Below are 12,456 nucleotides of genomic sequence, written 5' to 3' on the forward strand. Positions count from 1 at the left end.
TCTGAGTCATCTCCAATAACTACACCACAGTTCCGTCATGTCTCGGCACCCCAAGCCTGTGAAATCTGACGACCAGAGAAAGATCACGTGTCCGAGAATGTTAGAACGAAAGAAATTATTATAATTAAATGCGTCAGACTTTATTATACTAACTTCATCCTCAAGGACTCGTGAAATGATGGTGAAATGATATCGTGAACGACAAGAGAAATTCAACAAAAGCTTATCGCCTGTCTTACGTACTTTTACTGAGAAATATGTCACTGTAGATCCCAGCACGAAAGAATGCGAACGATGAAAGAAGTCAGGATCCTTAGGGAATCGTCGATTTTCTAGCAAACAATTTCGCCAGAGAACAACCACCATAAATTCCTTAACGATCATTCCTGACTCCTCCTGACAACGAGGTCTTGATGTCAGAGCAGTGACCATTTACACACTTTTCATTGTACACAACCAAATTTAAATATGGGCAAATTTCGGGAGAACAAGCATAAACCTCGAAGATAAATTCAAGGTGAACCTAAAAGCAACGATCTTCGTATTCTAAAACAACAACCATTAACACATCCTGCTCATCCGTTCATAAATAACACGTGCTTGTTTATTGCATGACACCAACCGGACCGAATACAGGTAATAACAGCGCAGTAACTACTTCCCCCTTCACTTCTGTCCTTCGTCTTCCTCCGATTCTACTGGATCTTCTTCCGGCTGTTCTTCCTCCGACGATGTTGCTGCGGCCGCCTCTTCCTCCGATGCCGACACTCCTTTGCGCTTCGGCTTGGCAATGTCATCGGCGGTGATCGAGTACGAACCGGTCAGCGAAGATGATACGTCAGCCTTACCATTCGGATCGACCTGCGGCCCATTACCGATCGGGATGTTAATCTCCTTCACCACACGGTAACCCTTATCGTCGGCCTCGTAATGCACGGTGCGCTTGAAGAACCCGTCACTGTACGAGTACATGCCCTTCAGCGACAGTCCGTTCCGTTCCTCCTGGCGCATAATCGCATGATCGTTGATCGTATCGTTCACGGAGGTATCGTACGAGTACTGGGCCGATTTCGCTTGTATCTTCTCCAACGATTCTTCGCTAGCTTCCTGTGATGCAGCTTCTTCGGAGGTGGGCGCTACTTCCGCGCTTGGCCGTTCTTCCGGTTCCGGGACGGCCAAACGTGGCTTTGTGAAGGGGAACTTCTTCTGTGGCGCACTGTTCACTAGCGTTGCGATCAGGACCAAACACACCGCAAAGGATACACTGCGTGCTGTCGAGGGTACCATCCTAGATCTGTTACACTGGGCACGTCAAACACTGTGGGGTAAAAGTTCTTGGGCGTCGATGATAGTCGCCAAACGGCTGCCAAACTGGAACTAACATTGCCACTTTTCCAGACTGACCTATTTATAATGCATCTTTTGTCATGCCCGACGCCGGGTAATGCCGGCGAAGCAGGTTTTCCTGCCCCTCTTGTGATGCTCCAATCTTCGACGTTGCTAACCAGTTTTGGAGCACACAGGAACAAGTTTCACTTTCTATGTCCCCAGGCACGCACCGCTCAGAACGCAAGAACGCGACTGGTTCGATGAACCAGCTTTGGACGATGCGCGCTGATGCTTTCCGACCCGGTATGACCCAAGACGGCTCCTCATCTGCGGCACGGTCTCGGTCGAGGTCATCTACCGTCCGACTCGCGTTCGGGCTTTTCGGTCCCGTACACTCGTACACCCGCGGGAAGATAACAACCCACTTGGCGCTGAGAAGCTGAGCTAAAAGATTCGCGCATAATAATGTGGAATGACGATCGTTAGTGGCATAAATTATACTGCTCTGCCGGACGACGAAAGCATGCACAAGTGGATCCTTCTTCGATCTGTCAGATAAACGAGCGATATTATTCAACGAAAGGCTTCGCTCGGAACGTGTTCTAGTGGACCATTATAGTGTATAGAAATTCATGCCGTCCGGTCTCATCTCGATGTTCACCTTTCGGGCTCCGTTTTGAAACGATTTTAAATGGCATCTTCACTGATGTGGGTGACAGTTTAACCCATGCGGCATTAGCTAGCGCATTGATCGCGTTTAGTTTTAAAGGTTTTAGTCGAAGATTCTGCCACTCGAAGAAGCAGAAGGCCGAACTGTCTTTAGAATCTCCAAGAATTAAAATTTAAGGTTCAATGGCAAGGTTCTCCTTACGACAACCAATTATATGCCCTTAGGCAAAATACAGTCAACACTCCACAGGTGCTAATTTTCAGTAATTCAATTATGCTTTTAATGAGGACATGGTTAAGAGGTAATGAATATTCAATAAGATATGCAAATTTAGAGTCCGCAAAAAAATGGCTAAAGTCCGTCCCCTTCGCGTTTCCCCCTCTTTCTATTTCTTGCTCAACATAATTCATGCATGCAAGGATGGATTGATAGTTGCTGCATGCACAATAACATAATGAGAAAACAAACGCATTGATGATGATCACAATTTATAAAAACATTACACACTCTTTTCTCCTTTGCCGAAACCCGGGATTGAACCGGGGACCTTTAGATCTTCAGTCTAACGCTCTCCCAACTGAGCTATTTCGGCTCGATACTAATCTCACTTAACCAGAAGGTTTAGATTGCGTTTCAGAAATGCATGCGCCGATCATTATGCTGGGGAAGAAATGATCGCGCTTGCAACTGCAATTCCATTATCACACCTTGCATGCTGGTACCGGGCATTAACACCATCGTGTTATTATCAGTACGGTCGATGCTTACCGACCGGTATAGCTTGAGGGTGTCACGATCTTACACACACACACGAGCCTGCAAAATACTATGGTTGCATGCGGAAAAGAAATTTTTAAAGACAATTATGCTCAATCCCTTCGCGTTTAACTCTTGAAGGCAGAACAATTAATTTTTGCATCACACAGACGATCCAGAAAACGAGACTATGTTTACAAACATTACAGTAACCCTATATTTACGCGTCTCTTTGGAACAGAATTGGAACATAAACAGTGCGTGTATGACTGCTTGTGCCTGCTATCAACATCATGCTGATAGCAAGGGTTTAATGCAGGTCTGCCATTCCCGAACCATCTGTTTCCAATCACGCTCGAACGAGGCGTCGTCCTTGACATCGTGCTTTAGCATAGTGTTGATTTTTGCCGTTTTTTTTTTGCTTTCGAGTTTTTGGTTCTTCGCATTCTTTGCACCGTGGGCTTTTGAAATTCAAAACTACACAACTTTACGGCCCCCGTACACAAACACACTGAAGCAATCGTTTCAGGTGTTCGAGGGTTAAGTCCGTGACTTTCAACTTCAATCCCGCCATTGGAGGTCACTTGTTAGCGCTAAAAACAACACGTGTCTTGATTCTTTTTTCGTTGTTGCAGAAAGTTCCAACCGAAAGCATGCGCTAACAGAGCATCGAAATAAACTTATCGATACGAAACTGATGCTTTAAAACTGAATTTAAAAAATCAACAACTACATCTTCCGCGCTACGGTGGGACACGATCGAACAAGCAGCTCTGGGACCTCCTTCCAAAGCGTCCGCTTCAAGAGACATTTAAAAAGCAATAAAGAATGAATTTACGTTTCAGACCCCCGCTTCGTTAATCTAGTTTGAAAACCGTGTCGAAGTTCTTGTGTCATCCACCGTTGCTTTTCTCCCACCGAGCCACGCCTGAGCCTAACAAAGCCACATAACTTATTTTGCCTGCAAAACTACAGAACGGTCCACCCCGCCTCGCCCAATTTACCGTGCACCTGCCCGGTTCACGAAAGTGGAAACTTTGGCTATAAAGCTTCGAAATGAAGAGTTTTTCCCCCCACCGAACTGCTGAACCTTTGGCAAGATACTCCACCCGGCTCTCGTGTTACTACTACTTCTGGCGCTCTGTCGTGCCAAGTTCCCACTAAACTTGGAAACCATAATTTCCAAACAGACTACCGAGACCGTACCAACCCCCGGCCGTTTTGCATGCCAAACAATTGACTGGGTAATGAAAATTATAAACTTTTCCGTCTGATGAATTCCCGTTTCCACGCTGCTAAACGATTCGTAGCGGACGGGTGCGGGACACGGGCTGGAACTTACGCGCTCCTGGGGCGTGCCGGGCCTCTCCACCTCCCTCCGTCTGGTGCTTTCTCCTACAGGAGGTCCGTCCTTCGTTGGTTAGGCATTATTATCGGGTTTAGCTTGTCCGTGTTGAAATTATATTTGTCTAATCAATATTGGACCCAAAATGAATTTAACCCTACCCGTTGTGTAGATCCTTGATGTGTTTGGTTTTTTGAGGTATTATTCTAGAGGTATCCCACTTTCCTAAGACGGAAAAGATGTCCTGTTTCTGGAAATTTTTAAGTAGAAAATAGCATCGATGTAATAAAGTCCAAAGCACTCCTCCAACTGTTAATACCTAACCCGAAGATAGAGAGTACTTGCGACTCATATGATTCATGCCGGTTTGCAGGCTAGTACCGCGAGCAACAACAAGGGAATTCTCAATCAAAAAAAAAGATGGGAACAATAACAACCCCAACCGAGTGAATTACATGACAATCTTCCCCAAACCTTATGCTACGAGTGGTAGGTAGTACACAACGCGATTCGGCACGTGTTGTAGCACGTTACTACCAGCCAAGTCAAGTCAAGTCAAGTCAGTCACTCACTCAGCCCAAACATTCCGTGTTTCGATCGGAAGTCACTCGTTTCGGCTTTCGGTCGGTGGTAGTAAGCAAAAAAAAAAAACCCCAAATTGCCATCGCAAAGGATCCCAAAACCAGCACGGGAGCCGGAAAGTTTTGCTGGCGAAAGTCAGTACCTTGCCAAACTGCGTATGCATCGGACATGGTGGAGAAACATTCGCGAGCATGGCGTCCGATCGATGTTTGGTGTTGTAGGGTGAAAGAATTGTTTTCGATTTGGGTTGTATTCGGTGTACTGCGCACGTGGTTGTGATGTGAAGCAATTATTAGTGTTTTAATTTAGTGTTTATTATTTGTGAAGTTTATAAGAAAATTGTGACCTACTAAAACGTTTAAGTGTTTGTGATTTAATCTTTGCAGTTAAACAATGAGTTACAATTAATTTGTGAATGATTGTTACCCGAAAAATAAGTGATAAAATAAAGTGACATTGCTGTCTAACGCCTCCGAAAAAAAAAACAAACGAATCAAAACCAGTTTTGCAACAAGCAGTCAAAATGAAGTCTTCAACCTGTTAGTTGGATATCTTGCCGCATCTACAACTCTTACCTTGCCATCGAAATCTTCCACAAACGGTAACGTAACGTATGCATTTTATTACACTCTAGGTCCTAAGCTTCCATCCATTTCTGCCAACCAGGCCTTCACACGGTCCAAGTGTGAAGCCAAAGTATCAGTCGTTCTCTACATGCAGTTTGATGCAAAATATGATAGACTTAGAATGGCCACAGTAATGCCAATTTCTGTACTACACTACCGGGTGTTGCGTGTCGGTGGTTCTAGCTTCAGCGCTGTTTCGTGGTGTCAGCGCACATGTGTCTGACGGGACGAGCGTATGCGTGTCATTTGTAACGAATTCGATGATTTACTGATTGGATAATGGCCAACCCCCCCGTTGTGGCGTATCGTTTTCGTGGCCGTGCATTTGTTTTTTTTTGGTGATGGTCCTGTGGTCGTAGTAACCGACTATTAGTGGTTCGGAATTCTGTCGGAAACTATTATGGGCAATGCTGTTTTGATCGATGATGGCATAATTTCAAACTGGTAAAAAAACTGGGGGAGCATAGACATTTTGGGCTAGATAAACATCAAGATGAATGAGTTGGATAAATGTGAAATTGTGCTGCGAGGATGGAAGGCAGCTGGGCAGTTAAGCATAGAGCGTAGAAAGCTTTTGCATGCGGTGTTCCAATTTTTAATGCAAAGAAACTCGCAGTTTACGGGACGATTTCAAGAAGATTGATTAAGTCATGCAGAGATAGACAGGCCGTAAATCGTGACATTTGCAGTTTAGTTGTTCTCCTGCGAGGTAGACACGCGATCACTACAAAGATTTAATTGTTTTAATCGTTTAAAGACAAGAATTCCTTTTGATGGATGTTACTTATAGAAAACTGAAGAATGCCCTTTCATCACATTACCTCAAACAATTCTCAGTACATTTTCTGGTGTGTTTCGCCAGCATTTTTAACAATTTCAAGCCGTGAAGGCTTGCCTGAACTATGGAGAGAGACAATAGAATAAGATCATCTTTAAAATACTACACAATGATTCGGTAATCGTTAAAACAAAAGCCAAATTAAGTTAAGTTAAGATGCTGATGGTACTTCAACCAAATTTTAGTAAACCGGGGCGGATCGGTGGTGGAGGCGACTACGGCGCCTCAGCAGTCTAGCTACGTCGTATCAGAAAATCACCATAGTACACCATTAGAAAGAAGTAGAAGGTCGTTAAGTCAAGAAGATAATTACTATAAAATACTAGAGGACAGTAGCGGGCCCCAAGACCTCTTCTTTATGGCAGCCAAGCCCCCCCACATGTTTCCCACAGGCGTAACGAAGGACTCTGTCCTTGTCATCAGTGAAAATTGTCAAAAATAAATCCTGATAGCAATCCTTAACACCCACAGCTCCTATGGTCTGACAGCCACTTACAGGAAGATCCGCAGACAGCCCATAAGAGCTCAGGGCCGCCCCAATCGTCTGCTTAGTTCTATGATCAGGATATGCTTATACCATGATTTACCCCTGCTAGCCGATCTTACTTATTCTTGACTATTGTTGCTACAAAAAGACAAAAATGCCCCAAGAAACAAGACCTTTTCTATTTGCTTGCGATGATCACCTAAAATAGATACACTGCTTGCCAGATAGACACTGCTCAAGTAAGAATTTCCAATTAATAGGTATCACTCCTCTGTAACCTCACGTTCGGGGTAGGTTCCCTGTGAAGTAAGTAAGTAACAGGCCATCCTTAATAATATGACGGTATCCCTTCTTCTTCAGGACTAGAAATTTCGTCTAGTATTTGCAGGATCAATGTGAATAATTATAATAATTTATAATTATAACCCAGCCATTCGTTCTAGTACATGTAGAACTAGAACTGCATACATTTCTTATTCTGGTGTCCTCAATATGTCCAACGAAATAACAACATTGCTTAGACAATGCCTGTATCCCAGGGCTTTTTTTCTCAAATTTCACTTTCTTTATAGTTTATCGATTAACTACCCCATTCTGGGCTAATGAAATAGAATAAACAATTTTGTAGGTTATCTCAAAGCTCACCAGACGACTACTAGCAGCTAACCTTAACTATAGCACAATAATTCCCCCGTAAATCCTTACCTAATTGCTCGCCCATCATGTTCAGCGATGGAATGGAAACGACGGAATGACGAAACAATTTGCCAGGATCAAGTTACGCCTTTACCGACGAGCACAACCGATTCCAGAACATTAAACATAAATGGTGAACCTGTCATGATTGGATACTGTTGGCAAACTGTCAGCACCCAGTCGAAATAGCGATTCGGTCATGTTTATACCGATAACCCGCCAATAGCGTTAGCATAGAGAACGATTGCTTTGAACCAGTGGGCGCGCGATGATGATAACGCGATAATGAAGGGATAAAAATAAATTCCTAATACCTTGAAGTTCTTTCAATCTTTACGGTTGTGTGTCGCCGATGTATGTATTGTGTGTGTTGCGATACCTCAGAGCTGGGGGTGGTTCGGAAAACAATTGAATGTGAATTTTAGTTCGTCGCGAGCCATCGTTACGGTTAGTCCCTGCTCCCGGAGCAGGTTTTGAACAGAAATTCTAACTTAAAAGGACTATTAACAAAACAACAACAGTCCTCACACTGTACCTGTTACCTTTAAAGTATTATTCACCGTGCTTAAGTGCTGTCTGGTGCAAAAGAAAACAAAAAAAGAACGGAGAAATTTAGTTCGAAAAGTGTCTCCCGTTTGATTGATTGTTGATTGCTTCAATTCGCTATCCACCTGATTGATACAAACGCAAGGATACGAAATGAATCGCCAGACGTTTCGCGGTGGCATGGGCATGGTGAGTGAAATGTGGTACTTAAAATAATATTTAAATTTTAAAACGAGTTTGTTCCATTTGGCTATTGCGCATTTATTTGGCTGAGTAGCAGACTAGTCGGTTCAACAAGAAAATGTCTACACCACTGATAAAAAAAAACCTCCAGACAACTGTTGAAGGCCTCCAAACTGGCTTCCAATTATTTTGTACTGTATTTGCTCCTATTCGTGCCGGCCCGTTTTACCCGTGAAAGTGGTGCAGTAATCCATAAGGATGGAGTTTCGAAGGAAAAGGACATTCCTTCAAGTTTTTGTTTTGCATTCCGGAAGCTACTTGTGCACGAAATGTTCGGAATGAACTTTCAACCGTCATCCAATATAACGTTTTAATGCTAGTTTTACTGTGTTGCCTTCCGTTGTTCTTCGGTTACGGAAAACATTGCATTTTAATTGTTGTTGAATTATTTATATTGCTACTCGCAGTCACTACTACTACAGCCACCCGACTTTCAAACCCGACAGTCGTTTTATCAAAACTTAACAATATTTTTAGCAAGTTTCCTTGCATGTTGACACCCTCAAAGTATGCAATTTGTATAAAAAATCTGCTCGAGAAATTTGAAATTTAATTTTGTTTTAGAAATCACAAGCTTAGCTACCAATACGGCCGTCACTTTCGAAAACAAAATTCACAAGCTAGCAGCTTAATTTAATCTTAAAGAAACCGAGTTTGAGCTGTCAAGCAATGGTACTTAAATGCTATCTTAATGCATCTTAAACATTAAAAAAAAAACCGTAGATAATTGAAACGATTTTTTTCCTCAAGCTATTCTCAAGCCAAAAACACGGCAGTACGTCCAATGTTACTGTTAGCGCAAATGCATCCGCACCGGATCCACCATTAGCCAGGATGGCTATAACCAGTGTCAAAAAAAAGAGAAAAACTCAGGAGAGACAAAAAATCACGCTCAAAATAAACACAAAAAGTGCGCCCGTTCGGTTACGCTCGTAAAACACAAAACCTCCGAATAAACCACATTCAATATGACATAAATCTAATAAGATAATCGATTTTATGTGTTTTGTGGTTGTTTTTTGCATTTATTTCTCCTTCCGTGTACAGGGCAGCGAACGCTACACTTCGCAAACCTTCGGGCCGCGTGTAGCAAACGCCCCGGATCCCGGACCACCAGCTGGCGCGTTTGTTGTTGCCAGAGCTTTTGTTGACGAAGACGGTTTTACCGGTACCGGCCTATAAGCGGGAAAAGATTTATGATTTTTCCTGGTCCACTGTGGTGCGGCCTACGGCACCGACGACTTAGCCACGAATAAATTTCGATTTCGTCAATAATTGAAAATTTCATCGCACGAAAGCATTGTGCCGAAAATAAATTGCTGCCAAGGTTGTCGATTGTTCCGCAGATGTGGTTATCGATATTTAATTATGTTAAAAGGAAGCAAAGCGATCACAAAGTCTTTTACGTTTAGAAAAGTGCTAGTTGAAAAGTAAAACCACACTAAGAAGGGATAGAAATATTATTGATGAAAGTCATTTATAGGAATGGTTTTTGTAAGCTTTAAACTAACGATTATTTTCGTATGATTTTCAGCAACGTCCCAACCAAAGAAAGATGAACAAACCGATGAACAAAAAGCGCCAGAAAGGATCGAAACCGGTAGTCGATGAAATAGAAGTGGCGGGAAAGAATCTACGAGATGAAGCACTGAAGTATATGAAGGTAAGCCGCTGGCTGCTCTTACAGTTTCGTTTTGGTTTATTTTCGTATAATTTTCCAATCTCCGATAGAATTGGAGGTAACTTTTTGTGTTATGAAGGAGAAAAAAGAGAGTTTGATTCGACCTCGGTCAAGAAATTCTCCACATCTCAATGGATGTCTTCCAATGATTAATTACTATTAAATCACTCTAGGAAACTTCCCCAACATAACGTGCAGATAGCAAAGGGATAAACACAGTAAATTTTTAATAGAATAATAACTAAATTTGTAATTAATATAAGTAGCAAAAGTAGCATATTCAAAAATATTTTAGAAAAAATTAAGAAGGAAAAACTATATACTTCACCCACAGCGTTGGAAATCGACGAACTGTCAAAGCTCCATGAGCTTTTTCGATGAAACTTGAATTATAGTTTTCTCGCTTTGGGAGGATTTTTCCTTCCTAATATGACACGAAACAAGTACAATTTCATTAAGGATATGCTAGTTTAGTAAATAAATAATCTATGTAAATACTTCATTAAATTGAAAACTGAATAATGTTGAAAGGAAAAAAAAGTAAAAGGAATCAATCAATTAAAAACTACCAACGAATCGACCTTTTTTTTAAATTACGTTCAACATTTTAAGAAAACGTTCCTATCAATGGATCATTCAATCGATTCTTACTTTCTTTTTTCTTTTCTGATGAAAATATGGCCAAAGCAAATAAGACAATGAAATAAGACCAATTTTCAATTTTAACATTTAAACAATAAGACGTTCTTTATAGTTTTGGGCATCTCATTTTTACTTTTTTCGACACTAGAATTGGCTAGCATTAGGAAAAGTTAGCTTTTTAAAGTCTACACATTTTAAACTTCTTTATATTTTTAATTCTTACGCAAAGATTTATGAGCTGATGGACGAAAATTTCTGCTTCTACGAAAACAAAAAAATCTATAGCTATTTTGTTAGTTCAGGTACTGAGGAACATTTCTGCTAAATATTGGTAAATTTATACCTAATAGAACTATCAAAAGCAGCAGTTTAATTGTTGTCCATTACTGTATCATGTATCTAGTTATGAAATTCTAATTTTCTTTACCAATTCATCAATTACCATTAGTTTGAATGGTTCATAGGCAATCTAAAAACACCATTTCTTTGCATCGAATTATATTCTAGTCAACAAATTACTCGAGAAATTGAAACAACAATCGCTCAACGGCAAAGGTTTAGGGAAAGGGCAAAGCTTTTCAGCACCTTGAAAGCTTCAGTTTCGTCCGCACTTGTAGTTTTGACATATAGGCGGCGCTAGCGTAGACTATGTTCGCGCACGTGGAATGATGTTTGAATTATGCTGGCCTGTTCGAGCATGGATTTCGTTAAAAATGTTAACAAACTCATTTATTTTAGTATTGCACATAAATTTTTAAAAAATAATGAAATTCGAACAACTTTTTCCGTGTAATTTTTCTACATGCAGTTTTGAAATGTTTTGTTGTTGTATTTTTTATATGTTTATACAAAATCACGTTACATCAAATAACATCATAACAACATTAAAATGTGTGCATTTTTCTTAAATTCCAGGTCCGAAACTACACAAAAGCTTTGGGATTGTACGACCAGGTAAATCCATATCAACGCTATTTTATTTCTTTCCTTTTGCCGCACCGCACACTAGTAGCACGTGTTATTTATAGGGTTAAGCTGATGAATATCGGACTTCTAGGGGCACACTAACGGCATCAAACTTTTCCTTCCAATGCTACCGTTAGTGAAGGAAACTTATTTTTAATGAGTCATTCATTCATTCGAAACCGTTGCCTGGTGTGTAAGGAAATTCAACCGGGGGCGTTAAATTTAGCATCAACTACTTGTTGCCGTGCGTAATGTAAATTTGTCTACAGTTCTAGAACCGGAAGTAACACTAAGGAATACTATAAAACTAGTTCGCGTGGCAAACAAACGGACCTGAAGGACCTATTTAATTGGGTGTAGATAAGTTTATTTTTTTCACTACCAACTGGAACTACTTTACCGGCTTTAGTAAATAATTTTCCAAAATTATGATAAGTAAATAAAAAATCCCATCTTCCTCAAATCATTGCAAAAAGTGTGTAGCTAAAATGATTTTTATATCCTTCGACCACGCACACCTTTTGATCGATTTTTTCCTCACGCTTTCTTTGGGACTGTCTCGAGGTCCTTCTACATGTTTGCCCAAATGCAGATTTAGTTTATTTTGTATCACTTTGTATGTTCCTATTTCCTATTCGTTCCATACCTTTGACTGACTGACATGCAACCTATACCCGCGCTTCGAGACCACCCATACACTGTGCAATATTGTTTGGAGCCTATTTGGAAGTTCGGCAATGCCATTTGCAAACAATCCCTCCGTTCGGCGTTTCATATGCCCCGTCCGAGAATTGTAACCCCTTTTAGCTGGTGGGCTTATTTATTACTGTTAGATGTTTGGCTCTTTCGTGTTGGCACCTTAACACCATCAGAAAGAAACCCCTTTCCTTCTGGGTGACTGTGACCCATTGACTCCGAAGGAACTGTAGGCGGCCACCGTGCACCGTTCCGTTTTTATATGTCGTACCGTGCAATTTTTACTATGTTTTATGACAAATCGATTATCAAGTGTTTGTTTCCATGACTCTCCGTCACCCACAGAGGTGTAT

The 12,456-nt window shown here is 41.2% G+C and overlaps 4 protein-coding genes and 1 non-coding gene across 7 annotated transcripts in view; 2 read left to right on the forward strand and 3 right to left on the reverse strand.

Annotated features, from left to right (window-relative positions):
• LOC126568615 (uncharacterized) overlaps positions 1-12,456 on the forward strand; it is a 383,782-nt gene that overhangs the window by 221,994 nt on the left and 149,332 nt on the right. The window lies entirely within an intron of this gene.
• LOC126568415 (apolipoprotein D-like) overlaps positions 1-12,456 on the reverse strand; it is a 177,361-nt gene that overhangs the window by 64,873 nt on the left and 100,032 nt on the right. The gene's annotated exons all lie outside the window — the stretch shown is intronic.
• LOC126568493 (protein TEX261) overlaps positions 1-12,456 on the forward strand; it is a 231,306-nt gene that overhangs the window by 11,472 nt on the left and 207,378 nt on the right. The gene's annotated exons all lie outside the window — the stretch shown is intronic.
• LOC126568486 (uncharacterized) lies at positions 582-1,287 on the reverse strand. Its single transcript, XM_050224970.1, has one exon. It carries the CDS (start codon positions 1,285-1,287, stop codon positions 667-669), a length of 621 nt encoding a protein of 206 aa, XP_050080927.1. The 3' UTR covers positions 582-666.
• Positions 2,519-2,591, reverse strand: Trnaf-gaa (transfer RNA phenylalanine (anticodon GAA)). Its single transcript has one exon. It is a non-coding gene; the product is annotated as a tRNA-Phe (tRNA).

The sequence above is a fragment of the Anopheles maculipalpis genome, chromosome 2RL (genome assembly GCF_943734695.1).
Source record: "Anopheles maculipalpis chromosome 2RL, idAnoMacuDA_375_x, whole genome shotgun sequence".
NCBI lineage: Eukaryota > Metazoa > Arthropoda > Insecta > Diptera > Culicidae > Anopheles > Anopheles maculipalpis.

What these genes read in the sequence shown, in the direction of transcription:
- LOC126568486 (XM_050224970.1), bottom strand. Translation starts at nt 1,287, where the DNA reads ATGGTACCCTCGACAGCACGCAGTGTATCCTTTGCGGTGTGTTTGGTC.